General features: G+C 38.5%; 1 protein-coding gene across 14 annotated transcripts in view; it reads left to right on the plus strand.

The window, feature by feature from the left end:
• Positions 1–27,569, plus strand: part of SULF2 (sulfatase 2) — a 167,320-nt gene that overhangs the window by 81,069 nt on the left and 58,682 nt on the right. For 3 of the 14 annotated variants that reach the window (XM_052788329.1, XM_052788404.1, XM_052788396.1), the window contains exons 1-3: positions 13,806–14,009; positions 20,315–20,562; positions 26,162–26,401. In XM_052788329.1, the coding sequence (XP_052644289.1) occupies positions 20,388–20,562; positions 26,162–26,401 (415 nt within the window). In that variant the 5' untranslated portion in view covers positions 13,806–14,009; positions 20,315–20,387. The other 11 variants (XM_052788339.1, XM_052788345.1, XM_052788388.1 and 8 more) reach the window with 8 other exon arrangements.

A 27,569-nucleotide genomic window follows, 5' to 3' on the forward strand; every position in this document is an offset into this window, starting at 1 on the left:
AAACACAGATGTAGAATGACCTGTAAGACTATTTTTAAATGCAATACACTTCAGGTTGTAAAAATTGAAGAGGTTGGTTATTCTACTCTTACATAATAGTGCTGCTAAACATAAACTACAATTTCACATACACTGCCTCAGACCAGTGTAGTTGGACCATTTATATGATGTTGTCTATTTCAGTAAAAGTGGTATGGGGAAAATCACTGAGATAACAGATCGTTTATGTCACAGAGCTGACATGGAAAGGGGACAGTCAGGGACTGATGTGTATCTTATGTAGTCTAGCTGCTTCTGATGTTACTTAAGGTTTAAAAATCCAACTTCAGTTAATAGTGTCTGTGTCCATGCTGTAACTATTTGCCACAGTATTTAATTGTTCCTTTCCATTAAACTGATCAAGCTACTAAGAAACTTAAGCTTCTAATTTACCTTAGTTCATCACTGTTATAGTCACTGGGGCAGGTCTAATGAACTTTTCTCTGAATTCATTTTTGTCAGACTTACCAGTGAGAGGATAAGGAGATCAGCACATTGCAAACTGAAAGAAGAGAAATATGTTCTATAAACTTTTTGAGAAGGCTTACTATGAGATTACTGTTGTAAAAAGTTTGAGGAGCTCCTGCTTTGTAACACAGCCTGCTAAATAGAGAGTTTCCATTTCTTTGCCTTGTGTTTAGGTTTGATAAGCAAATGTTAACACTCCTACTACCTAACTCTGTTTTAAAGCAAGGAGAATAACATTTGCAGATTGCATTTGTGATCATTAAGATTAGATCTGTGCAGTACTGGATTATCTGGAAGTATAAACTAGATTTAGATCTGTCTTTTTGCCAGACTGAACCAAGCTCATGATTTATTCTGGTGAACTATGGGAGAAATGACACCTGATCTAGCACAAGGGATGAAGTTACCCCAACAACGTTTTTTAACATGTCTGAACTAGCAGAATGGCTTAAAGTCAGCCCTTTTGTTATTGGTTTGATCCATTCAGGCCATCCTAAATTTCAGTAGATTTTTTTTTTTTTTTAATCATGGTTCCAGCAGCAAAGAGTTTTCTAGCACTCAGCTTGTGGTTTGTACCTCTAGATTTGTCAGCCACATGCTCACAACTGGGAATGTGTGTGGAAAATTAGAACTTGCAGAGATTGTTGAGAAGGGAAGGAAAGATGTGCTTCTTGAAGAAAAAGGGTCTAGTCTAAGAAAGAAGTGTTTTCAAAAGTCAAAACAAGCCCTTGAGGTTTGTCTGATGTTCAAACTTGATCACAGGGTAAAAACTGATGAGCAGTGCTTTCTAACTTCAGATGCTGTTAGCGGCAGTGGAGTGTCTCAATGATTTGAAGAGAGTGCATGACAGGTATGTCAGCATCCTCAAGGCAGTTTGTAGTTAGGTACAAACTGGTATAGCTATGCAAATTTTGTGAGTTATCACCATTGCCTATTATCAACTCTGCAACAGATAAATCTGCATTATGCTTAAGTTTTAATAAATGTTTTAGTCTCTTAAAATCTCTTACAGCAGAGGCATCAGTTAAGGACTGATGAAAGGGACTCAGTTGGAACATAGTATTTTCTTCTGGATCTTGAGCACTCAGCTGCAAATTTTTTTCCATCTTTTTTTGTTCTTGGGCTTGGTGTCTGTGATCCTGTTGTGGCTTAATCCCAGCAGGCAGCTAAGCCCCACACAGCCACTTGCTCATTCCCCTGCAATGGGATAGGGGAGAGAGTGAGAAAGGTAAAAAAGCAAAAACTTGTGGGTTGAGATAAAGACAATTTAATAGGTAAAGCAAAATCTACGTCGCTAGCAAAGCAAAACAAGGAATTTATTCACTGCTTGCCATCGGCAGGCAGGTCTTCAGCCATCTCCAGGAAAGCAGGGGTCCATCACACATAACAGTTGCTTGGGAAGACAAATGCCATAACTCCAGATGTCCTTCTTTCCTCCTTCTTCCCCCAGCTTTTTACTGCTGAGCATGATGTCATATGGTATGGAATATGCCTTTGGTCAGTTGGGGTCAGCTGTCCTGGCGGTGTCCTGCCCCTCCCCAAGCCTGCTCTCTGGCAGGACAGTGTGAGAAGCAGAAAAGGCCTTGATGCTGTGTAAGCACTGCTCAGCAATAACTGAAACGTCAGTGTATTGTAGACACTTGTTTTAATCACAAATCTAAAACATAGCACCATATTAGCTACCCTGAAGACAATTAACTCCATCTTAGCCAAAATCAGTACAGATCCTTGGGGGATCAAAGTAAACAGACTGCCTATTGACTGTTTTAGCAAGATCCTGAATCATGACTTTCCATCATAAATACATTGGTGTTTTCCTACTTGCCTTTTTTTCCTCACAAATTGGACGGGGCTTGGATAAATTATAAGTAACTGAAGTTATGTGATTATATCAGAATCCTAGTTATTTACTTATTCTTTGAGACTTCCTGTTCTAACTGCTTACTTCATGGTTCTTGAGCAATTGAGCACTTGAGCATTGTCATCAATATGGATGTGTCTACCTGAGTCTTCAGACAATCCAGAATACCAGATATGGAAAGTATGAACTGCTTTACTAAGGTTGCATTAAGGAGTGTTTCTGTTTTAATTTAACACCGGTTGGTGTATATGTCTGTGTGTTGCATGGGAAGGTTGTTACCTCCTCTGACACTGTACCCCACCATCCCCCTTGTCCTTCTCCCTCTCCCCCTCTTCTGCTTCATCCTGCACCCCAGAAACATATGTGCATATTGCCCACTGCAGTAAGTGCTGGAGCACACCTTAGTTGACACTCAACAGATGCATGTACACACGCATAGTAACTTGTTTGCCCTGTAGGCTTCTCCAGAGTACAGGGTGGTCCTCATATGCTTGCTTCTCAATAGCATTATTTGAGTGTGTATTGTCTATAGCCCTACATTATTGCTCTAGTTACCTAAGTGGGCGACAGTTCAGAGCATAGTTGTCTGAGACCTTCATTGGCAACACTAATCTGAAAGATCTTCCATGTGCTGGAGTATCAAGGAGAGCTGTTAGCACAGGATAGTTCATATGTTCTGATGCACATATAGAAACTATGGTAAGCAAAGCAAATGATTACATATTATGTAGCCTAGAGATTTAATCTGCGAAGCCCTAGAGGTCCATGGGCTTCAAGTTGGAAACTGCTAACCTGGCAAATAGAACAGTGTTTTGGAGCCCAGGATGTCTGTTCCTAGATGGATCACTGACCTGTTGAATTGACCTTGAGTAAGCCATTTTACCCTTCTACAGTTCAGTTTCTCAATCAGTATAACAAATATTCAATACCTAATTTGTAAAACCCTTCGAGATCTAATTATGAAAAGCAATAGGTAAGAAGCTAGTATTAGAGAATGTAAGATATGCAAAACCAGTTAAGCTAAAAATCTTAACAGAATTATAACTTTTATATTTTCATCTAGAAAAAGCCAAAGATAGTCAAGTTTAATTTAACTGCAAAATTACCTCAGATCTGAACTACACTGCCATATGATAATATAGTGTCCTGATGCAGTTGTCATCTTACTGTTCTGCAGAGTCAGCCAAAGAGCAGGCTTAGAGTTTGGGTTGCAAAAGATCAAATACAGTGGGAAATGGCTGGCCGTTCACACCTTATACTCAGATCTGGCAGTCTGTAGTAGTAACTCTGGAATAGCTTTCCTGTTGTTTCTTTCTGCAGAATTTCTTTTAAAGTACCTAGATTCATCCAGGTAAATCTGCATGGGCTTGTTCTGGATGATTGGTATGCGCAGTTCATATACTGATATAGGCTGAATTTACACTGAGCTGCAAAGGAAGAGGCTCAGCCCAAAAATCTTGTTCTAAACTAAAATTCATGGTCAAAAACTCATGCCTCATAGCAGAAAAAAACTCCCACCACCAAACCAAAACAGCTCTAGAACAATACTAACCTTAGTGATTTGAATTCCAAGTGGGAACTTTTTTTTTAAGGTGTGTGGAATTGGCTGGTTTTTAGGAAAAGCTGCAAACTACAAATTCTGGCCCTTGTCTATCTGGAGTTCAGATCCAAGGGTTTATTTTAGGCATATCTATAGCAGTGGGATGAGAAAGGGGAATTATCAGGTGGGGGAGGAGCAGGAGGAGGAGTTAGCTGGGAGGAGAAGGTTCCAACCTTAATATTTTTGTCTTTAAAAACTGCAGCTGACTATACCAAATGAATATATGTCATTCATCTCTATGCTCTTCAGGCTGGTTTTGACAAATTGCTGACTGAAATCTAAGAACACTTTCAAAATGCTACCTTTTTTTCTTTGTGCGTACTATTTTTAAACAGAAGTATTTCCACATTTTGAAAGATTATTTGGGTGCTTTTGCTTTTGACTGTTTTAAATTTTAATACACTAGATATCTATCTACATTAAAAAAATAAGTAAAAATAAACATGTTATATTTTGAGACATTTTATCCCAATTGTTGGTGAAAAGTCTTTCACAGTCTCTTTGTAGGGCATAAACAATATGTTGAAAGATCTGCGCAAGGAGAAGAAATATTACTTCTAACTTCTTATCATTCAGTTTTAGTATGGTTCAAATAAAGATGATTTTTAAGAGATATTAAGGGGGGGGTATTATTATTTTAAGAGATATTACTGGCCATAAAAGATTAACATGTTTTCCATTGTTGTTAGCATTTGAAGGATTACCAGCTTCCTTCTGGCAGATAACACACTGCTTTAAGTTTCAAATATCTACTAATTCATGCAGCATTTAAAAGCAAGCATTCTAAACAGGTGCTACCTGATATAACTCATTTTGATTTTGACTTGATGAGCCTGAGACTGGGATATTATTTGCATATATTTCTCCTCTTTCCATATCCTGGATATTGGAACCACCATGTTTTGCAAGAATTTTATGCCCAAGATAGTTTTTAAAAAATTAAAATTGCTCTAGGCATTTTAGAGGTTTTAATCATAAAACTGGGAGTATTGAATAGATTCTCATTTAGCAAGTGTGTCACAGTGCTTTTGGTGAAATATTTTTTTTGTTCACTTAAAATACTTTCTTCTTGGTAAAATACACTAGGCTATTTCAGTTACTTTGTATTAAATTGATGCAAGTCAGAACAAAATTTGGTGTGTGATCTTGTGTGCATTTAGAAATATGCAAGCCAAAAATCTGCTGGTGAGTAGGAAATCCGCCTTGGAATTACATACTACTACAGCCAGAGCTCCTGGGGTAAAACATTCCACTTCATGAAAGATTTTGGCCTTTTTAAAATCTATTCAGCTGGAAATGATTAAGCCTGAAGTTTGTCTTGACCTATTTCTTTGCTAGTAAACAAAATTCAAAACATTTTAATACTGAACTATAAATATTGATTGGCGCTCTACCATCATTCATACTTGAAGGATAGTAGTTAATTTTTTTGGTTTTACCACTGTTATTACTAGAAATCTGTGTGGTGACTTCATAGGTACCTCCAGGAGCTTTTTGCTGATACTACATGGTTTTATTCAGGAAAAACCTAAGAGCCAAATCTGAAAAAATAGATTTTGAGTTTAAAAACTCATTTTAACAATTTGCTCTGCATCTACAATTTACATATCAACTTTTCAGTGTCTGGCAAGGACTTTTTCCAGCTAAGAGCATCCAGTCTTGTCTTGAAAAATAGTCTCTTCAATTCCTGAAGAAATACACTCAGATATTCTCATGTCAGACACTCCAATTTGGCAGGGGAGGTAGTTGATCTCTGTTACACTTTGGGGCTAGCAAGTTTCTCAAGAATTATTACTGTAATCAACCATGAGAGTGATGAGGCATGCAAATAATGTAAAGCTAACTAAAGTACAAATAAAAAGGTTGCATTGCCAAATGTCAAGAGTATTCAGCTACAATTTCAGGACCTAAGGAAAGCTACATAAATTTTCAGAACTGTTTCCTGTGGGTGCTAACCACTCCTGAAAAATCAGTTGACTCCATTTTAGGTATGTAAATAAGACTTACTATGTGTAAGATATCTGACTTGTAATTTGCTGCTCACTGGTAACGCAGAAGCTTTGTAGTGATAGAAATATAGACTGTGCTTCTACTAAAGTTAGTAATAAAATTCTCTCTGAATTCAGGATCAGACATAATTTTTAAGGAATGTTTGAAATCAGAAATAATATGTATCCTAAGCCAGAAAGGGCAGCTGTGATGTTTAAAAATAAAAAAATAAAAAAACAAAATGATGTTTAGAGGGACCAATCAGGCTCAATTTGTTCTATGCCAAATACAGTTGTAGCCAGTGATGCTCCTACAATGATGAAGAGTTAGGGGAGGTTTAAATGGCAAATAGAGAGGATGCTGCTTGTGAATCTAGAGAAAATTACATAGAGCTAAGTATTTTTCTCAAATGAAAAGAGAAATTATGATTATGGTATTGAATAGCAATGCGGCTCAGTTGGATCTTGTAATATGCTGTACACATGAAGAGAACACAGATATAAATCACCTGAAATGGGTATTTATGTGATAGAAAGAAAATAAAAGGTTGAAACTAAGATAATTGGGTGGAAGACCAGAATGCTGGTCAGATTACAGAATTGGAATCTTTTATCTTGTTATATAAAGTATGAAAGAAGGATCTAATTGCACAGACTCTGAACACAGACAGTAGCTGAAGACTTATTTTTAGCGCTTTAGACAACTCTATAATCAGCCTGAAATTTTTGAAAGATGAATAAAAATCAGATCTATTTATACAAATGTATTAAAAAAATTTAACACAAAAGATGAGAGGAGGAAGAAACAGGTTTGCAAAGCACATTTCAGACCACTGACTCAGTAGCTCTTAATAGTATAGTATTGTAGTCATGATCTGGGTTTTCTTGCATGCAGGAATCTTAATTGTCATTTCATTATAGGAGATTGCAAACTCTAAAGGTAGAGGAGTGATGCTCAAGCTCACATGTAGATTCAACTTTATTTTTAACTTTCTGGAAATAAAAGTAAAGCATTCTTTAGCAGGGGTGGGACATGTTTCTGTTTCAGTATTTTTCTCGTTTTGAATGCAGTAGAAAGCATTTGGATGGCTTTAGTGTCCTTTAGACATTATATAAATAATCTCTGCCCTTGGGACTTGGGGGGGGGGGAGAAATTGTTGATTTGTAATTAAAAAGCAACTTTTTCAAAATATAATAATTTGTATTTTAAGAATTCATAACATATGCATTAAATCTTTCAAATGACTGCATGTTACCTGTACTGAGAGTAATGAAGCTACCATAACACTTTCAAAACTGCATATCTACTTGCTGATATATCTCCGTAGTCCCCAGAGGAAATAACCTGCATAACCAAACCCACCAAATGACCTTACAGAAAGTCCATCAAGAAACCCCCAAGGTCCTTGCAGATGATCAATAAGTGAGAGATGCCAATGACTGGTAGGTGAACATTTCTCATAAAGTAACCACTCCATCTCTGATGAATCAGTCCTGACCCCCAAGGGACATCTACAAAGCACCTTCAAAAGATATGCTTCAATATTAAAATTCATGACTCTGTTAAAAGGTAAAAATTATGGGCTCGTTAGAGATACTGGTTTTATAGGTATTATAATTTTCTTAACCTCTCTTCTGATTTCTCTTGTATTCCCACCTCAGTAATAAGTCTATGTTTTTCAGGAGATGAGTTACTTCTTTGTTTTAACAGATTAAGCTATGTCTCCTCTTTCTTTGTTAGCAAGCCTCCCTATATCAGAGATATGAGCTACTTTTCTTTCAGATGGCTTGATTAACACATTAGTTAAACTCAGAGCAGTTTAGCTTTGAAGATTGCTGTTTCTATTTCAGACTTCAAGAAGTGCTTGATATACCTGAGGGTGTGTCTGTTCCCTCCCACGTGTAGCAGTTGATCTAATAACAGGTATCACATCCCACCATAAGCTTTGCCTCACTTGTGCTATTGAGGCAACCGAATAAGAAAATGACTTAGCCTTCTTTGTGTGTGCGAAATGCTGGCAATTGTGTAATTTGCTCTCCTAATATTTCTTAAAATTGTGCAATTGGAAGTCTGGCTTAGAATATATAAATATTCAGATCCAGATATCTATATTATTATTAAAATTATTTGAGGTAGAGAGGGAGAATAGCTAAACAGTAATAATTAGAAGACATAATGAAAAGCAGAGTAAGTAAACAGTAAGCTGTAGCTTTCCTAATGGTGGTGAAGACCAGTTGCATCCCTTCGGATTTTGTGCCTACAGAATAGGTCTTTGTAAGCGAAGGTACTTCTGCTGTAGGTGCAGCAAATTCACCTGAACCTAAAAACCGCAACCCAAACCTTTATATGGCGAAGAGTATATAACGTACACTGGATACCTGCTCCAATTTCAGGAGCTATTGAAAGGCAGGACATGACAGTGACCATTCAGGGTGCCAGGAGTGCTCTGCTGGAGATAGATGGAGATAATGTGGTCACGCAGATAGATCCTTGACTAACGTTAAATGCACAGTGGGCCACAGAAAAAGTGGCCATTGTAGTGTTACATTAAGGTGAGGCCTGCTGCTCGCTCTATCTGGTATCAGTTGATTATACATTTTTCTGTTCTAATACTTTCAAATCAGAGCATAGTTGTTTTTAGATAGGCACCAAGTATTTTATCGTTACGTACTTTACTATTTTCTTAGGAAATGTTATTTAATAAGGGCAGTGATTATTGACTTCTAAGAGAAGTTTTAGTAAAAGTGAATATAATAGTCTTTCACGTTTTGCATCACATACTAACTTATGCTGAGATGGCAGCTAATCATTAGTTAATAATCAATTGAATACATTGTTTGTCCCATTGCTCCATATCCGTACATTTTCAACATCCAGCTATCAGAACAGGAGGCAGCCTGAGCATCTTCCTAAAATGTGTTGAAAGCCTACAAAGGAAAATTAGATCAGGATATACAAAAAAATTCTGAATTCTTTATGAAAAGAAAAATTCTTTATTAAAATAAATTATTAAATCATTGCTGGCTTACAAGCAGCTATTCTAAGGGTAATTTATAAATGTGGAAAAAGGAGGCCTGCTTTTTTCACAACTGTTCTCTTTTCTTATTTATATGGGCTGTGTGACCAACAATAGTTCATTGAATTTGCATCCTCTATATAGATCTTCAGATGCATCTTTGAACCTTATTAATTATATTCATGCTCAGAACACATATATTAATTTTGTATGTGAACTTCAGGATCATTCTAATAGTGTTTTCTTATGAATTTCTGTTTGGCTTTCCAGGAAAGATTTGGTTTGGGTTTGTTGTCCAAATAGATAAGCTATCACTTTTGTCAGTGCACTGGGGTTTTACTTCTGTTACTGTTACAACTTCCCCATCATCTTTGCTGCTTCAGTATTTTGCTAAGTAACTTGCATCCACTGTTGTGTGTTATGATCAAAATTCATTTGATTAGTCTTAAACTAGAATTATATTAAGCCTTGACACATTGTAAACTCATAGTTGTAACTAAATTCATACAGTGTACTGTACTTAATCTTTATTTTTTCACCCAGAAGAGTATAATGCATTTCTTTGCTTAGCATTTGGATCAATCAAGCAAGGTGAATTTTTCCCTTCTCCTTTCTTTTCTTGGCTGTGTTCCCCTTTTCCATTTTCACAGTACCTCAAAACATATAAACCATTTTCCCGCATAAAGTGATTGCGTATTTATAGAAAATGCAACCTGACTTTAAAAGATAAGAGTGGAGCAATTGCCCACAAAATCATATTGATCTGGAGTCTGTGATATAAAATGCATGCAATGTGAGGTATCAAGGAGTGGAGCACATTGTGCTGTTTATGCCTTCTAATAGCATTCTGATTTGTTGTTGAAGCAGTATTTACACATTTTATGCAACTGAAATGCAGTTGTTTAAAGAAGTAAAAAATTAAACTCCATACTGCCATAAGGGCTCTGACTAGTGTAATTAGTATAACTCTGGACTGATTACTGTAATAAATTACACTGAGGAAAAGCAAGGGAGATCAGACTCATGTTCTGTTGCTGGCTTTATTTCTAGGTCTTTAAAAATGGCTCAGAGCATGTGTGTATACATTAAAAAATATAAAAGCAGAGAGGGGAAATCTAAATGACTAATGGTTTGAGAGGTTTACATATGATGAGTTACTGTAAAGATTAGCAAGTCTGAAGAAGAGTTGGAAGGCATTGACTGAAGTATGTAAAAATGTGAAAGCCAGCCCTTCTTTTCTCTTTCATGTAATGTGAGAAGAGAGCAATGTTTGAGCTCTGAAAGCACAATGTATTTGGCAACAGTGAAAAAGACATGCCTTGCGCAGCATGTTGCCTATCTCCTATTTTGGGGGTGTTTTTTTAATGACTTGGACTGTCTCTGACTGTCCTCTTGTTTCCCAGAAGTTGCTTCTTTGTATCGCTGACATGCTGCTCTTCCTGTTGTGCTCCATTTTGGGGGGTGAGTTCCCCATGAGTGCTTGTTACACCCTTGAGTTTCAGCTGTTGTCTCAGAACTGATGAAAAGATAATGTTGTGGATCCCTGCTACCTGCCAACTGGATCAAAGTGGTTCCCCTTTATGTGCAAATCCATAGTTTAGTTAACAGTCCAACATGCAGTGTTCAATATATTTTTCTGTGCCAAGCTACTTGAAAGTCAGGTGTACAGAGAAACTGTAGATTAAATTTTTGGAGGGATTTATGTGCCTAACGATGCAGATAGATGTGTGATGATATTTAAAGAAATGCCTGCATGTCTATTTTCTCCTAATTTTAATAGGTATATCCTGCATATTTTTTTTTAGACAAATTATTTAGGTAATAGGCAACACTTGTTATTTGAGGTACAGTAAAATAACTCGAAGCTGTTCAATGGCATACTGTGAGAGAAATCTGAAATTTAGTTGGTGATGCACAGTGAAAAAGCTCTGGTGTGGGAGTGAAAGGGAGGGATCTTGTTTCTTCATTTTATCTTTTGAACTCCTGATCCTTTGTGATGATCTATGTACACCAATGGAATCCTTTTCCAGGTAGTGAATGAAAGAGTTTGTTTTATTTTAAAAGTAGACACCTAAAAAGTTCCTTCCTCATTGCACCAGTAGGCTTTCAGACCTTCTTGTTTTACCAGTAATTTCACATGATTTTGTTGCCCTAGACTTCAAATAAACCACAGTGTTTTAAATGTATCTATATCCCTCAAATTTTTTGCAATAGGAAAACTAGCTGAAATCACTAAACTGCTTTAACTTTGGAAACTGTTCACCAAGTATGCATAATAGTTGTTATCCATCCTGTTTTGTAACAGTGCCAGAACAAGTTCTTTTGAAATGCATGAGATGGAAACCCCATTCTCTTCAAGAGGAAGCACCTTTCACTTTGCAGGGTTGTCTCAGACCAGGGGGTATATTATCCTCTTAATGCACTTGCATAACTCCCATTAACATTAATGGAAATTACATGCACTCACTGTGAGGTGAATATACCCTTTTGTTGAAATGAGCAATCTATTGCGACAGATTTTTCCAGTGATGTTAAATCAAATTTAGATTGCTATACTAACGTCACTAATACATCTTTGTTGCTTGTAGTTTATATTAATGAAAATTCACAAGGTAGCTTTATATTAGGTCTTATAATGAAAAATCCCATTTACAGTGCTCTAGAAAAATTATGTTTTAAACAGGGAGCTTGTCCATTTTCTTCTCCAATGTAAAATGTGGACCACTGTGTAGCAAACTTTGTATTTTCTTTTGGCTTGGTAGTTACTGTTTGCAGTCCCTTTAGAGATAGTTTGTAAAGGTTGTATATTGCAGATGGCAAACTGTTGGCCTGTGGTTAGGACAGCAGAATGCTGGGTTCCTGGTTCTGGTCCTGGCCTTGTTGCTGAAAGTCTGTTTGGCTCTGGGTGACTCAGCTGCCTTATCTGACACTAATTAATATCTAAAATGTGCAGAATCAGAACATCATAGCTCACAGGTGTGTTGTAAAAATTGTCTGTAAATTGTTTTATTGTGAGATGAAAGCCACTAGAAAAAGGTCAAATGTTATCTCAGAAAGCGATATAACAATTTTATCAAAATGTTAGCAAGATGTAGCTCCTGTTTTACACACAGCTTTTGTGTTAGTGTAACCTGCTGTTAGTGAGCGGTTTACTTATACCAGTACAGTTATACTGTTGCAGCCCCTAGTGTGGACGCAGTTGTACTGACATAAAGTGTTTCACTTGTATTGTTTATTCCTGTCAGTATAGGAGCATACTTGGTACCTTAGTAGTGAAATAGCTGTATTTGGAGGAATTGTGCCATTTCACTTTTTGCTAATTTAGGGTCAGTCTATGTGTAGCCAAGAATGTAGCCAACAATGAAAAAGGGTTCAACACCATTAGCCTTCTCCAGCAAAGTCCGAATTAGGTCATTGGAGGCAATGCTTGTTTTAAAGCAAAAATCCAGATAATTCATAGGTGGAACAGAAGTATTTATATAGATAGATAGATAGATCTTGCATTGCTTTTCAAAATACTTACTTCTAGAACTCTATAGTTCTTTCTGTGAGTCTCTTCTGCTCTGGCTTTTTGCCTTAAAACTACAGCTAGTCATTTTCCTATAGCATTTTCAGGAACCATTGTATTTCCTCACTGGCTCTGCAGCTGTTTAAGTGTGTATTTTGACTTGAGTAGGGAAATGATAGAATCTTCTTTTTCTAACCTGTTTCTTACTCCTCCTCTTCCATTGATTGTTGTTCTTGCACAGGAAAACTATATCCTGTCCATTTTCAACCACATAAACCATTTTCACTGTAGCATCATTTTATGATAAAAATAGTGGCTTAAAGTTCTTTTTGTTTTCAGACATATGTTTTCTAATGCATATTTTAAAGATACAAATTCAAAATAAAAACTTACAGACACACTGGAATTTGTGATCTGTGGCCTACTCCATGGATAATTCACTATCAGATGTAATAATAGCTGTCAGGAAGTTCTGATGTAACCTGTGTTGCATGTGTGACACTCTCAACATGGAAATGCTAGAAGAAAATGTCATACTCTTACATTCTGTTGACATATTAATGTACCAGTATCTTTGAAAGATATGTATTTAAGAGGTCCTTAAAGAATCCACTGGAAGTATTACGTTTAGATATTTATGCAAGCACTATTAAATTCCAGGAGTAGAATGTAAGTGGTTCCAAGCAGTGTAGATGGCTCCTGCTGCAAACACAGTCCCTACCTTGAAGAGCTTGGTTAAGCTTTTCTTAACTACTAATGAATATTGAGTCCTTTAATTTCAACCGCACAAGTGGAATGGGGTCTGTGTTACCAGCACACTAGAAGAAGTCGTCAGGCTCTCCTGCCACAGGTGTCCCGGTGCAGGGCCCCAGGCAGACCCCAGCCCCTCAGCCGCTTTGGAGTCTCTCACCTCCCTCCGCAGCCCAGCAGCGCTTAGGGGGAGGTCAGCCGCGCGGGGCAAACGCTAGCAATAGGAGACAAGAAGAGCATAAACGACGACGGGCAATTAATTCGCTCTCCCCACACCTCAGTGGACTATCGCCCTTTGCTTACAAAGGCTTGGTGCACCCAGCGGCAGCTCAGCATCGCCCCTTCCGCGTTGACGGGGGCTGTCTCTGGGGCCTCGCCGGTTCCCCCCTGCCCGCTGGGGTGCGGAGCTGCGCCCCCGCCGCCTCCTGCCTGGAGGGCAGAGCTGCAGCCCGCGGGGCTGCCGCCGGACTTTGAACGAGCCGGGGGCTGGTGGAACAGGTTTCCTCTCTGCGCGCCGCCGGGGCGTTGCGTCAATCCTGGGAGGAGGATCCTCGAGGTAAATGAACTTTTTAAACGGGAAAAGAAGAAGGGAGAGGAGGAAGAAGAGGTGGGGCAGCAGGCGCCCGAACGCTTCCTCTAAACGCTTGTTCGGGAAACGGGCTTCGGCCTCTGCCCGGCGCCACGGCCGGAGGATGCTCTTCTCCGCCCCGCCGGGCTCCGCAGGCGAGCTGTCAGAGCGCCGGCCGTAGCACAGCACGGCTGAGCGCCAGCTCCGCGGGTGAGTGTGCGCCGGCGGCGGCCGCTGCTGCGCTGCCCGCGCAGGGAGCGCTGGAAGGGGTGTTTGGAGTCCTCCTTCCTGCCCGCCTCCCCAGCTAGGGACGGCGCGGAGCCCGGGAGCGGCTGGGCGGCGGTGCCCTCGCATCCGTGGCTCCCGGAGGCCGAGCCGGGCTGCCGTAGCGGGGAGCCTGGGCGGAGGGTCTAATGCAGCAGGCAGCGAGCAGGTCTGGCCGCGCTCCTGCTGCATAGGTAACGGGCGGGGCTGGGAGTTGAATGAGGCGTTACGAGAAAGGGGGCTTGGGGCTGGGAGGGCAGGCAGGGGCGAGCGAGCGGAGGAGAGGCGCCGGGTACCGGACAGGCGGAGGTTGGAGGAGAGGCGATGCGGTCCTGCCGTCGGGATAGCTGCACCTCCGCTGCCCCGGGCCAGCCCGCTCTGGTGCGGCGGGAGGTGCGGCGGGAGCTGCCCCGGAGCGCCACCGCCCTTCGGCCCTCCCGGCCGCGAGGCTGCTGCCTGCCCCGGCCCGGCAGGGTGGGCGCTCGGTGCCAGCCCGGTAGCTATTAACCCTGCTGGGGGGGATCGGGCCGCGCCCCCCTTGTGCGGGGGAGGAGAGGGCACGGTCCTGGTGCCGGTGGGTGCTGGAGGGGTCGTGTGCGTGCCGGCCTCTCGCTGGAGGTATCCCCGTGGTCGGTGAGCGGTAGTCGCGCCGGTTGTGGCTGTGCGGAAAAGAGTTTCCAAAGACAACCGATGCCGTAGCACTTAGCTTCTCATTTAGCAAATTACCGTGCGTATACGGCTAATACGTGTACTGGATGCCTGTATGTGTTTGCGTATGTATGTACGCAGCATGAGTCTTCTGATGCATGTGGCTACAAAACAATCTGTTTGCTTGGTAGAAGGTAGTTGTGTAATGGTAACTGTTCTTGCCTACTTTTTCTGTCTTAAAGCACTTGCATTCATTCCCTTCTGGTATTCTCAGAAGTGAAAGTCTGTGGTTATTGCTGTACTTAATACAAGTTAATATAATTATCTTTAAAGTCAAAGACTGTGTATCTTTATTATTTATAAATATGTGAAGATAATAAGTATAATAGGGAAATAGTTCTTAATCTCTTTCAAGGTGTTATTGGGTCATCATTGCATGTGGTGCAGAAAAGCATGTTTATTATTGTGGATTTGGGGGATCCAAATAGCAATTTAACCTATCTGAGGACTAACTAATTTTGTGCGTATTACTGGGAAGCTCTAATAATAACAATCAAGCAGTGAACAGAAATAATAGTATGCATTTGTGGAAAGTATATTGTGCTGTTTAAAACACTTTTAAAAATATCAAGTCCTAGGGAAATTTATAACTAATTTATAATTCAATTTTATTTAAAATAAAGTTATAGAATAGGGAGGAGATTCTGCAAAGCAAGTAAGCTTCCCTGTGATAAATATTTAGCTTTGGTATAGAGTTCACCAGCATAAGGAAAGCGAGTCAGAAGAATACATCTGAATAGTAATTCAGTGCTCTACAAGTCTGGAAGCTCTGTTCCTGACTTCTGAAGAATTGTAGGTACTTGCAAATAAAAATACTTTAGCTGTAGTTTGTGTAGGTCAGTCAGCACAGCTGTAATCTTTGAGAGTCACATTTAGCACTGGGGGTTTGATTTTGTACTTTCTCATAAGTTTTTGACTGCCTGGGGAAAAAAAAATCAGAAAGTACAAAACTGTAAGTAAACATAGCATGTTGTTAGATTACAGCAGTAATGTTGGTACCAGCCTTCCCCTGAGAATCTTGTTTGATTGCAAACAAGATTCTTCCCAATCCACATATAAAAAGGTGTTTATCTCTTACGAACAAAACGTGATGGTTGGCAGCTTCAGTGAAAAAGGTGTTACCATAACCAAACCTGGATATATAGGAGTGACTCAAAAGAACAGCAGCACTACTGAATCTATTTAACTGGCAAAGTGGCTTTAATTGGGCTGGTTGCTAGGTAAGGACTCCAGCACCATGTATTTCAATGAATTTAAACATTGGACAAATGGCACACCTAAGTCTGCTTAAATAATACACCTGGTATTGGCTCCAGCCATATTTAGAGCAGGTGTGCACTGCTTCTTGCTAACCAGTTTTCCCTTATTGTGCAGTTCCACTGTGTGGCTTACATGCTGTTACCCTGTTCCATGGTGGCTGCTGGGCGAGTTGAGCTTGCCATACCAATTCTGTATTTAGTGTTTTGCATTATGCTTATTTAAAAAAAAAAATCAGTTAATGTAAACATAACTAGAAACAGCTTTCTAGAATTAGCCTCGAAGCAGGATTAACTTACATATTTGATACACGAATTAATTTGTTACATGTTTGTACCTTTTCTGTTACAGGAAAAGTCAGATACTACTCTTGATTATATTGGAATAACTTAATTATTTGACTTTAGTGAAGTTGCACTGGGCTTATGCATGGGACAGTTGTGCTAGGACTTGCATTAGCAAGGTTGGGAGCGCCAGTGTGTGCAAGCCACTGTCAGTAACCAGTAACTACTGGTTCTGCACACAGTGCCTGTTAATCTCTGCCAAGCAATACTGATCAACAGCATATTAAAAATACCATCCGGGGGTAGAACTGACACCGGTCATCCCTGTGCATCCTCCCTGTGCTGCTGTAGAACTGACATTAATAACTGACAGCAGTATTAAAAATAAGTCTTTCCTTAGTGTAAATGCTACTTGGGAACAGAACCTGGCTCCGTTCTTTTATAAATAGAATAAATGTACTGAAGTCTGGCTTTATCTCTTCAACATTTATAATGTGACTTAGTGTAATGTTCTGTGTTGCCACACAGGAGAATTAAGTTTGGCTCTATTCTCATTCCCCATACTAGCAGGAGTTAAGAACAAAAAGAGGCAGCTGTATCTAATTCAGGCTATGAAGGGAGTCAGGGACTTGTTAAACTCAACCGTAAACCATAGAAAATAAGAGGACCAGACTTTCTCTAAAGCAGCCTGCTAGGAGGTTTCATAGGCTTAATAAAGCTCAGCTTGATGCCCCAGCTGAAGAACATTTCATAAATTTCTGATAGCACTTTCCTATAAAACAGGAGTGACCAGACTTGTCAAGTTCATATGTGTAATCTGGGAGAAAATAAGAGGCATACCTAATTCTCATGAGAGCCACTACAGATTAAGCGTCTTTAATATTGGAGGATGGCCTGCAGAGGCACATAAAGCAGTGGACCATCTGTACCGCTCAGATGAAAATGCATCACTGGAGAGGGTGCTATATTAAAAGTGAAGGCAGATTGGGGCACTGCTGTGGAACTCTTCTGGCTTTATCTATGAGTTGCAGATTAAACTTCTTGACACAAATGGCGAAAGAACTGTTAATAGAGACTTCATGTCATATTTCTTCCCTGAAGTTCACCAAAGGCTAGGGGTTAAAAAAAAAAAAAATCAATCTATATTTGACCACTGGCAATCCATGCAAGAGACTCTTCTGCTGCTATTCTGAGAACTATTTAAAGTTGGCTTTTAGATTTTACTGCATATATGCTGTTAGTTGTGGCATGTCTGTCTTTTATGAAAACATACTTCAAGAAATAGGTTATTTTCTAAAATTGCCTTAATTTTCTTACCTAGTTATTGGTATGAGTTTTGCACATAATTACATGTTTTGAATTGGTTCCCAGCAGTACTTACCCAGATAATAATAGGAACATAAAGCATCAGAATAGTTGAAAAATCTTCGTTGAGGAGGAGCTTGAGAAAGAAGTAACAGGTTTGGTAGAAGATGTCTGTTGTACTTGACATGAAATTCTCTCCTCCACCTGCAGTATCCTCTCAGAGATAACGAATTCTTTTAACCATAAATATACAAGTGTGGATAAAATAGCTGTGGAGTAGCAGTTTATGTACATCCTCAAATGCGTTAAGTGTTTTACAGGTAGGTAAACAGCTGTCTGAGCTGGGGACAACTTCTATTTTTAGATACAGTGCAGTGAGTGAGGGGCAATAAACTGTGAGGAAAAGACAGGCTGAGGGGAGAGAGGCAATGAGGTCGTGAGGTTATTTCCATGCATTTGTTTAAAAGAAGTGAAAAAAACACAAGGAAGACTGTTATATGCATAATACTCTACAGTGAATGTAGTTATGAGCAGATATAACAAGAATGGACAGCATTCTAAATGCTGCAAGAAAAGTCAGTAAATGCTATTATTTCGAGAAGCTATTGGCTAGTATAGAGCAGAAAAAAAACACATTAACTTTTAGACCTCCAGAAGAATGTTTGTGTGTAATGAAAACACCTATGTTGTCAGTTTATTTTTTTTAAACAGAAGTATACGTGGAGTATTTTCTGAAGAGCAGAAGCCATTTCTTTACCCCCTCCCCCCAAAGCTGATGTCCAGGAATATGTGCCTGCTAAACTTCCACCCCCGCCTCCCCTTTTGAAACAGATCCAGGTTTGCCTCTTAAGCTACTTGTGACTACTCTGGACAGTAGCAACACATTGAATCTGACATGATTCTTCCCAGTTGTACTGCTGCAGATGGAATTCTGAGTACAAGGAATGAAAATTGATAGGACTTGTCGGTGTTCCTTCTGCTATAGCCTGCCAAATCTCTGAGCAGCAGCAGAGGTACTAAAGCTGTATCTGTAAACTTAGGAAGTTAGACTTTTCTCTTTCCATACCCATTGGAACAAGTGCTAGGATATTTAAAATCAATTTTTAGTTTGTACGATAAAAGTTAATTTCACCTGTCTGTGAAACTGACTGGAGGGACTAGTAAGGAAGAAGGATTTTTCATTTCCTCAAAACCCTATTAGTGTACATTTTTGGAAAGCAGCCCTAATAAATATTGCATCATACTATAGCTATGTATCTGTTGACTTACATGAAAATTCAATACACATTTCTTAAATAAGCATAGAAGCCGAGTATAATTTTTCAGACCAGTGGTTTTGCTATTGCATGAGAACTTTCTTAATCAAAGTTTATCTCAAAGAACAGATACTAACAGAGATGAAGTAATAATGTGACTATGAAATAATCTGCTGAAGGAAAAACTGTTTTCCCAAATGGCTTTAGGGACAGAATAGCCAATGTATTTCTTTGGGTAAAAACACACTGCGCTAGGTTCTTTCTACTCAGGCATTTCTGGTCTTTACAAAAAGCAGATAGTCTCCCTTGTGTCATTTTTAATTGATTTTTCACTGCATTACAAGAGATCATTGGCAACAGTCCAGGAAAAGGCAGGCAGCAAGCAGGGAATTCATCAAAAACTGACTCATTGATCACTGGATCTGATGAAATAATTAGTACTTGATATTTTCAGTACAGTTTTGTACTGTTCATTTGACTTCCAAAAGCAAGAGAAAATCCCTTTATACCAGAAGATCACTGAGCAAAACTATAATTTCAAAAATTCTTCAGCGTGCTTATTCATTTTTTGGAATCTCTTTGTGGGAATTGCTAAGAATTTTTTATTGGCTTATCAACAGGAGCAGTACCAGTTAGACATGCTCTGTTTTGCAAACGAGTCAATTTTAGGGCATTGTATTTATGATGGAGAGAAGTCATAGGCAGTGCAAATTATTCTGGTGCATCCGTTCCCAAACGTTTGCAGTAACGAGCCTTCAAATGTGTTCATTAATAATAATGATATTTAAAAAAAAAATAATCTTGGAAACGAACAGAAATGCTGAAGGGATATCACACTAACATCAAAGCTGTAGTAGACTTCAAACAGTATCATACCATATTTCCAAGATCTGGGCAGCTCTGCTCTCTAATGAAATTTGTAAGATAAATCAGTGTATAACAAGTCTTCTATCTGAGGATCCTGTATGAATTCGCAAATGTGTTGTTAACTCAGTAAATTTTACCACAGTCCTGCTTAAAAATATGGGTAGATGTGGGGTTTTTTTCTTCAACATCTGCATTTTTGATGCAGTAAACAAAAATGTCATCTCAAAACATCCCAGAACTTTAAGGAAGAAGATTGCTTTTTATAAGTAGCAAAGGAAAAGTAAGAGTTTGATACCATGCTAAATCCTTAACTTGCTGCCAAATTTGAGCACAGAGTGAAACTTCATTGCCTGTGTTGGTAACGGCTTATGAACTGTGAATTTTTCAAGTTTCTGCTTCTAGCTGGCACTAGAAAAACATTCAGTTGCTGTGTTGTTGTTTGGTTGGTTTTTTCTTAGGAGTTAGATTATTTCAAGTATATTGCTTTTTACTTCTTTGAAGACAGCCTTGCTGTTCCTTGGTGGGGAAGAACGGTCAAGGTATAAATAAATACTTGTTTCCCTCTCCCTTATAGGAGACCTGCAAACAAAAAAGAAATAGAAGCCATTAACCTACCTTGTTCAGAGAGAACACTAAATCAGCACAATATGGCACAGCATAGTATTGTCCTTGGATTATTCATGATGACTGTTTTATCACTGTTGGATGGAAGTTCAGCTTTCCTGTTAAATCAGCGTCTGAAGGGAAGATTTCAAAGAGACCGTAGAAACATCCGCCCAAACATCATCCTTGTTCTTACTGATGATCAGGATGTAGAACTTGGTAAGAGCCCAACATAAAGAGAATTTTAGCTAACGAGTATGGCGCTGCTTCTCCTTGAAGCTAGATTCTTGCGTTCAAAATAATTATCTTTTTTTTTTTTTTTCAGTGTGGAAAATTATAGGAAGAACAAGTAGCAAAAGTTTAAACCTACCTTTATGTAGAAAATACTTTCTGTCTGCATGCAATTCAAGGACAGCAGACGTTAGTCTCAAAATGTCAAACTTCCTGTTTCTGTGGAAATATGAGATTCCTGCTTATCTGTCTTCATCTAGACACCTAAACTATGCTTCTGGCAGTTGCAAGTACAACCTGGGAAGCTACAGGCCAAAGCAGTAGGTTTAAATTCATGAGTGATTATTGCACCATGTAATTACCCACATTTTTTTGTGTAATTGCAGACATTCATTACATATACAATTTTAATTTTAATTACTTAAATGTTACCTAACGTAGTCATACTATTCTTGGTATTGTCCATTTAGATGTGTAGTTAATGACTGACCAAAATTACTTTGTATGAAAAGGTTCTACTGTGTTACTCAACGCTATGTTAATTGTTGAAGAAAGGAGATGAAGATTAAACACATGCTTTGCCTAATGATCTGGAATAATGAATTAACTGACAAGAGTTTGGGTTTTGTTCTGTTATCTGAACAAGCTTATATTTACCAAATGTTGTCTGTAGTTAGGAGAAGTGATTAACACGGACTAGTTTAGATTAATAATTTTGCATTAGAAATACGCTTTTTGGTGAGTATAAAGCCTGGATCATCTGAAAGATGAGATCTTGTGTATGTGTGGTCTGGTGGGTTTTTTTGACAGTTACTGCATCAAATTTCTAGTATGGATGGGAAAAATTAGAAAACAGACCTCACAGAAGAAACAGAACACAATAGTAAAGTTAGTCAACTTCTATTAGTTACACACTTACTCATCTAGTTGAGAAGTTAATCACAGCAACGTGGCAGTATTCTTACAGATGGTTCCTTTTTATCAGTATTACTGCATGTCTGCAGCACCATAGATGTCACATTCTTCTCAAAGGCGGTTGGAAAGCCTGCTATGGCAGTAGCCCCACCAAATACAAATCTAATTCAAATTCGTAGGATCAGAAGATTTGTTGTTGTTGTTGTCACTTTTTTTTTTAATGGTTATTTGGATCACAAATAAAGCAGTTTCAATAATGTATGTCCAAAAGAACCTAAGTACATTATCTTGCAGGCTCAGAAGGTGGTCCTAAAAAATTTATCATCTTCTATTTTATGCTAGCCTGCTTGTTCCTGATGCAATTGTCTAAGTCCTTTGGGCAGTATATTTCTCTTCTCTGATAATCTGATGCTTTCCAATTTCAAGCATAATGGGCATATGTCCACACAAATTAGGATCTAACTAAGGAAAATCTATTTGATGAAGCTGAGATTTGATATTCATCATTTGCCACTAATGGCTTTGTGAGACCCCAATATTTGTTTGAATTAATTTTTATTCTTGTCTATTGTCTGGTGAGCTGTCCAAGTTAATCAAAATTGCCATTTGTGGGATTGTGGTTAATGCATTTAAGAAAGATGAAAACAAGACGTGAATTACAAATAAAAGCTAAGGAAAACTTGGAAGCTATGGAAGTGTAGCAGAGAAAGCTGTGCGTAACTAAGATTTCATCTGTTGCTAAGAATATTCTGTAACTGATGGGTGTTGTAGCTTGCATTGTTCTTTTGTGGCTACTTTTGAGGCAAAAGGGAAGACAACCCAATTTCAAGTGCTCTTAACAGCCTTTCCCTTATTTAATTTAAGATAGATTTAACAATGTACCAGTAGCAGGTGGAGTTTACCAGAAAGATAATGTCATCATTTCAGGAAAGGAGTACAACTTTTTTTTAATTTGTGCTACTGTTAATCATGAGTTTTACTTGGGAAACCAAACCTCAGCCTTGTATTGAAAAAAGGAAAAGACTGATGAGGGGCTGATGAAAAGGATGCAGAATCTCCAGGTCGAAGGAGAACAAGTGTAAATTGTAATGGATACAAATGGGAGAAGACAAATGAGAACACCAAGTACCACTGAAACATACATGCTCAGTTGACTGTCTAATCAAAAGAGTTGTACTGACAAGCAGAATATAAAGAGGAATATACTGACGAGGAGAAAGAATTAATTAGAAACAGAGACTTTTTTTTTCCCCATTAGAGCCATTTAAGTCCAAGTTAGTATAATGCTGATGTCCCCTGTGTGATGGACTCAGCATCTCCAGTTTAATTAGGTTTGCCTACCATATTGCTGTGGTTTAACAAACCAGCTTATTTCATTATCTCATAGCTGGAGAAAGATCTGATTATTTAGAAGATATTTCAGCCACATTAGAGGAATCTGAGAGATGACTTGTATGTTCCTACACCTTCCTCTGAAAAACTACAAAAGTGGCATGGAAGATAATTTTTCTTAGTTATCATACATGGAGATTAGGGCCTTAGAGCTTCGTTAAAATTAAATATAAGGAAAAAAAGGAAATGAAGATGTGAAAAGGGTGTCTAATGAGGGTCAAACAGGATAAAAATAGAAGGCTTTAGGGGACAGTTAATTAACATTCTGGGGTTCAGTTAACTTATCTGTGTATGGATGCCACTTCTCAAATTGTGCTTCAGAGTAAACTAAGTCACTTGGGACTTAATACTAAGTTCTTCAACAGCTGGAGCTCCCTAAAACTCATGTAAATTATGACCTCTGACAACAAAACACAACTAATGAGAAAGTCAATATTATTTCACAAACAACTGGTATATTTTCTCCATTAATATTAGTCAAAATATCAGCCTTATCCCTAAAGTGAACCGTGAAGACACACTAAGCAAAGTTATGGATACCGCACAAATTTCAAGTGGAATTTCAGCCTAGGTTTTGCTTCACTTTGTTCATTGAGCAACTTGAATGCATCAAATTGATTAAACTTTCATATTTTCACAGTAGTCCAATGGATATATTTTTTAAATAGCTTAAAAATTTCACATTTAACTACTAAATCATTTTTATTTATTTTCAGTGGTTTTAGACAGGTAACACTTTCTGAATTAAGTATTGACACTTCAAAGGATGACTTCCCTTGGTACATCCACTAATGAAACCCCAGAAGGTTTTTGAACTCAAAAAGTGATTTGGTGAAGTTCCAGTTGCTGATTAACACATAACTAATCTTCTGCCACAGAAGGATCAATTTCTACTTTTTCTCACAATTTTATGTTTGCATTGGAGGCAAGCTGAAGAAAATAAGTTTTGGTTGGCTGGTTTAATGCTGTTTAAAATATTTAAAGCTGGCCTATTTAAGATTGTACAGAAGAGTATGCTGGGTTTTTACCTTCCACTGATCTGTCACTCTGTATTAATTCTCAAGCTGGGGAAGCAGATTAGATCATATGTTTTTGTATTAAAGACTGTTGATATATCAGGCCTTGTCATTACAGCAGTTTTATTAAAGGAGGTTACTGTCCCCAAGGGGAGTCTTAACATGTACTGTTATTTATGCACAGATGCCTCTGTCATTTAAAGGGGTTGTTAAATTATATTTTAATATTGGGATGACAAAACATTCTTTCGGTCTGCCTATTTATGCTTGGGCTAGCTCATAAGACAACACAGAGGAAACATCCACAGTTTTCAGGCTCACGTAATGTATGATTGACTGTTACAGTTGTTAACTGTACTGTTAGTGCCTTTGAGCACTAACACTTATCCCATAGTTATGGAAACAAAAATCTTGCTTTCTTCAGAAACTTCTTTTTGATATGTGAAGTTTAGCAAGTTCTAACGGGGGAGAGCAACAACCTGCCTTGGTTCTTGTCACAAAGTGGTGTGACAGGTGCTCTGACCTGAGAAATGCACAAACAGATTTTTAACACTCATTTTTATATTCGTTCCAACAAAATGATCTCAAGAAAACTAATACCATGGCAATTTTTAGGTGAAATGACCTAGAGTAGCAATTAACCTTCCTTCATGGTGCCAGAGAGTCGGATTTCGTATATGGCTTATGGCCATTTTTCCTCTAGGTTTTGACTCCTGGTTATATCAATGTGCCCTGTATCAAATCAACTTACTGTTGCAATTTCATAATGAAATCCCTGCCTAAAGAGCTTAGAAGAAACCTAAACCCATTATTGACAGAAACAACATATAGTTTGTGCCAGATGGTTGCAGGATGCATTGATTAAAGCTGAACTATTAATCCAACTCAACGTTGGGTAAGTTAGCCCCAACCCTACTCCAGCATGAACCCATACCTTCATCTCCATGTTGTCTGTTGACTTTCCCTGCTCGTAACAAGAAGGGAGGGTTGGTGATGGAAAGGTTTACTCTCCTTTGCAAGGTCATGCTGATGACAGGTACCATTACAAGTTCTTTGGAAAATGGAAGTTCTTCCTAGATCAAGTGTAACTCACCCTGATGCAGTTTTAACTACCAGGCACAGATGGATGAGGGAAACCAAATGTCTTTTTTTCTTCTGATCCTTGGCGTTTCTGCATGTAGGAAGAACTCTGATATGGATCCAAATTTAGCTAGGTGGATGTCTCTGGTAAAGATCCAGTCTTTGTCCAAAGCCTTGTCTTAAATAGGAAACAGAACAGCCATTTCTGCACACAGCAGCAGTGTGGCTTTTAGTAATTGTTGGCAAAAAGACTTTTACTCCCGTTACCCCAATTCATCCAGGTCCCTGCCAGTGAAACTTGCTTGCTTGTTTTTAGATGATGGTTATAAACTACATGGTGTTATCTGTCCCAAGTAGTCATCTAAAAATCTGATTCTGCAGAACCGAGCCTAAGAAAATTTAGAGAGTTTTAGGTAACACAATTATCAAAATGGATCAAGTGGATAGATAGAGCTCAGTGGGCTGGTTACGGAAATTATTATGAGGGCTTTACTTTGTCTTTGGTTCATTGAAAGTTACAGAAATCAATACCTGCTAATACCTCACATTGGGCAAAAGAACATTTTATCTAGAGAACAACTCCTAGCAGACCCTGCTTGAGCAGGGGATTGGACTAAATAGTCTCCAGGCATCCCTTCCAACCTCAGTGGTTCTATGATTACAACCCTCCGCCTTTTGCAGAAGGTTGGCACAAAAGGCAGTGCATCCGGTATCTTCTGAAACCGAGGATTAAATAATGCTTAAGGAGTATGCAAACTTTGGTCAGGGTTGCTGCACAAAGTGAATTTCACCCTCAGGCCACATTGTCTCAGCCTAAAATTCATGCTGGTTCTTGCCTTCAGCTACTGGAACAGTACTAGTGGCTCCAGAAAGGCTGCACAGAGGTGCAGATACAGTGGTAAATCTTGAGCTTAGAGAGAGAGAAATTTAAAAAGCATTATGATCTATGTCAACAGGTTTGAGTCAAATCTTAACTTAAAACTTCAGTATTTGGTCCTTCTTAAAACAATGGGAGAACTTCACTAGAGTAGGGGAGAATAATCTCTTTAGATTTGGGCTCACTATGAGATTACAGTGCCCTCACTACCTGTGCTTCATTCTGGTCTCTGATGTAACACATGAGCTCTTAGTTAGCTCTTGTGACTGAAACAAGAAAATCTTCTAAGGTGGTTTTCTTCTTCCAGGTTCTATGCAAGTGATGAATAAAACAAGGCGGATCATGGAACATGGAGGTGCTCATTTCATCAATGCCTTCGTGACAACACCCATGTGCTGCCCATCTCGCTCCTCTATTCTTACGGGGAAGTACGTCCACAACCACAACACTTACACTAACAATGAGAACTGTTCTTCTCCGTCCTGGCAAACTCAGCATGAAACGCGTACATTTGCAGTGTACCTCAACAACACAGGATACAGGACAGGTAAGATCAATGCTGGCTCCATCTGAAAGCTTCCTTAGGCTTATTAGTACAGAGGCTAATGTATGTAATATTTTGATTTGTTCTTGTAATGGACTGCAGCAGTGCAGAATGCCAGAGCTTCAGTCTTGCGTGTAGTTTTAGCTTCCTTGTACTTTTACTTGAGGAAATTAAATTAAAAAAAAAAAAAAAGGGGGGGGGGGGATTTTTTCAGAAGCTGGGAAGGATAAAGTAATGTGCATGTTTGAACCAAAGGTGTAGCACATGTAGAATATGCCCTGCAATTACCTGAAGTGCACGGAACAGACAAGAAAGATGCTATGGAAAGGAATTAGTGATTTGAATTTTTCATAAAACAGATATATCAAACTAAGAATACATGCGAAGGGACTGTTCCTTCTGTGCTTTGGGGCAGAGCTGTCAGCTGGATTGGTTTCTCTAGACAGTCCATTCCCAGTAAGGTGTTTAGGATAAATAACGACTGAAGAATAATCAGCAAGATCACATGTACTCCTGAGAAACAAATGATCCTCTTTGTATGCAGTGCTCCTTAGGAACACATATCCTGTAGAAAGGATTTCAGAAAATATGTAGCAGGTGTTTCATACCTATTTCTTTCTTGCATTCTCGACATGAGATTTAGGTCCTTGCCCGTTACAGTGGTTTTGTCACTTCTCTTGTTAATGCCTTTTGTCATGATGAGAAACAGGCATCAACCTGGTTCTATTTGTGTTATTTATAGTATACATACTATAATATTGTAGTATAGTTGTTATTGATAGTATACTTCTTTTTTCTTTGAATTTATAGTATTTGAGGTTTCCAGAAACTAGTATATATAAATCTTGAATAACTACAATAAGATCATTATTTTCTTTCTAACTATTTACATGAGTTTTACATGTTATTGCTGCAAAGTCTTGGACTTAAAATGAATAGGTAATTTCCTTGTTTTCTTTGTCTAAAATAAAGACCTGAATTAACCTGGAAAGAAATAAATTAGGGAAAGTGCACATACTTTATTAATTGGTTGCTGTTTCCCTCCATTTATCATTCCTGGCACTAATACCAATGATCACATAAGTACTGCACCAAGGTTAATGTTTTATTCTTCATAGATTATTTGTTTTGTGTTTACTGATGTTTGTCTATTGTAATAATTTTTATATTT

Source organism: Harpia harpyja, chromosome 1 (genome assembly GCF_026419915.1).
Source record: "Harpia harpyja isolate bHarHar1 chromosome 1, bHarHar1 primary haplotype, whole genome shotgun sequence".
NCBI lineage: Eukaryota > Metazoa > Chordata > Aves > Accipitriformes > Accipitridae > Harpia > Harpia harpyja.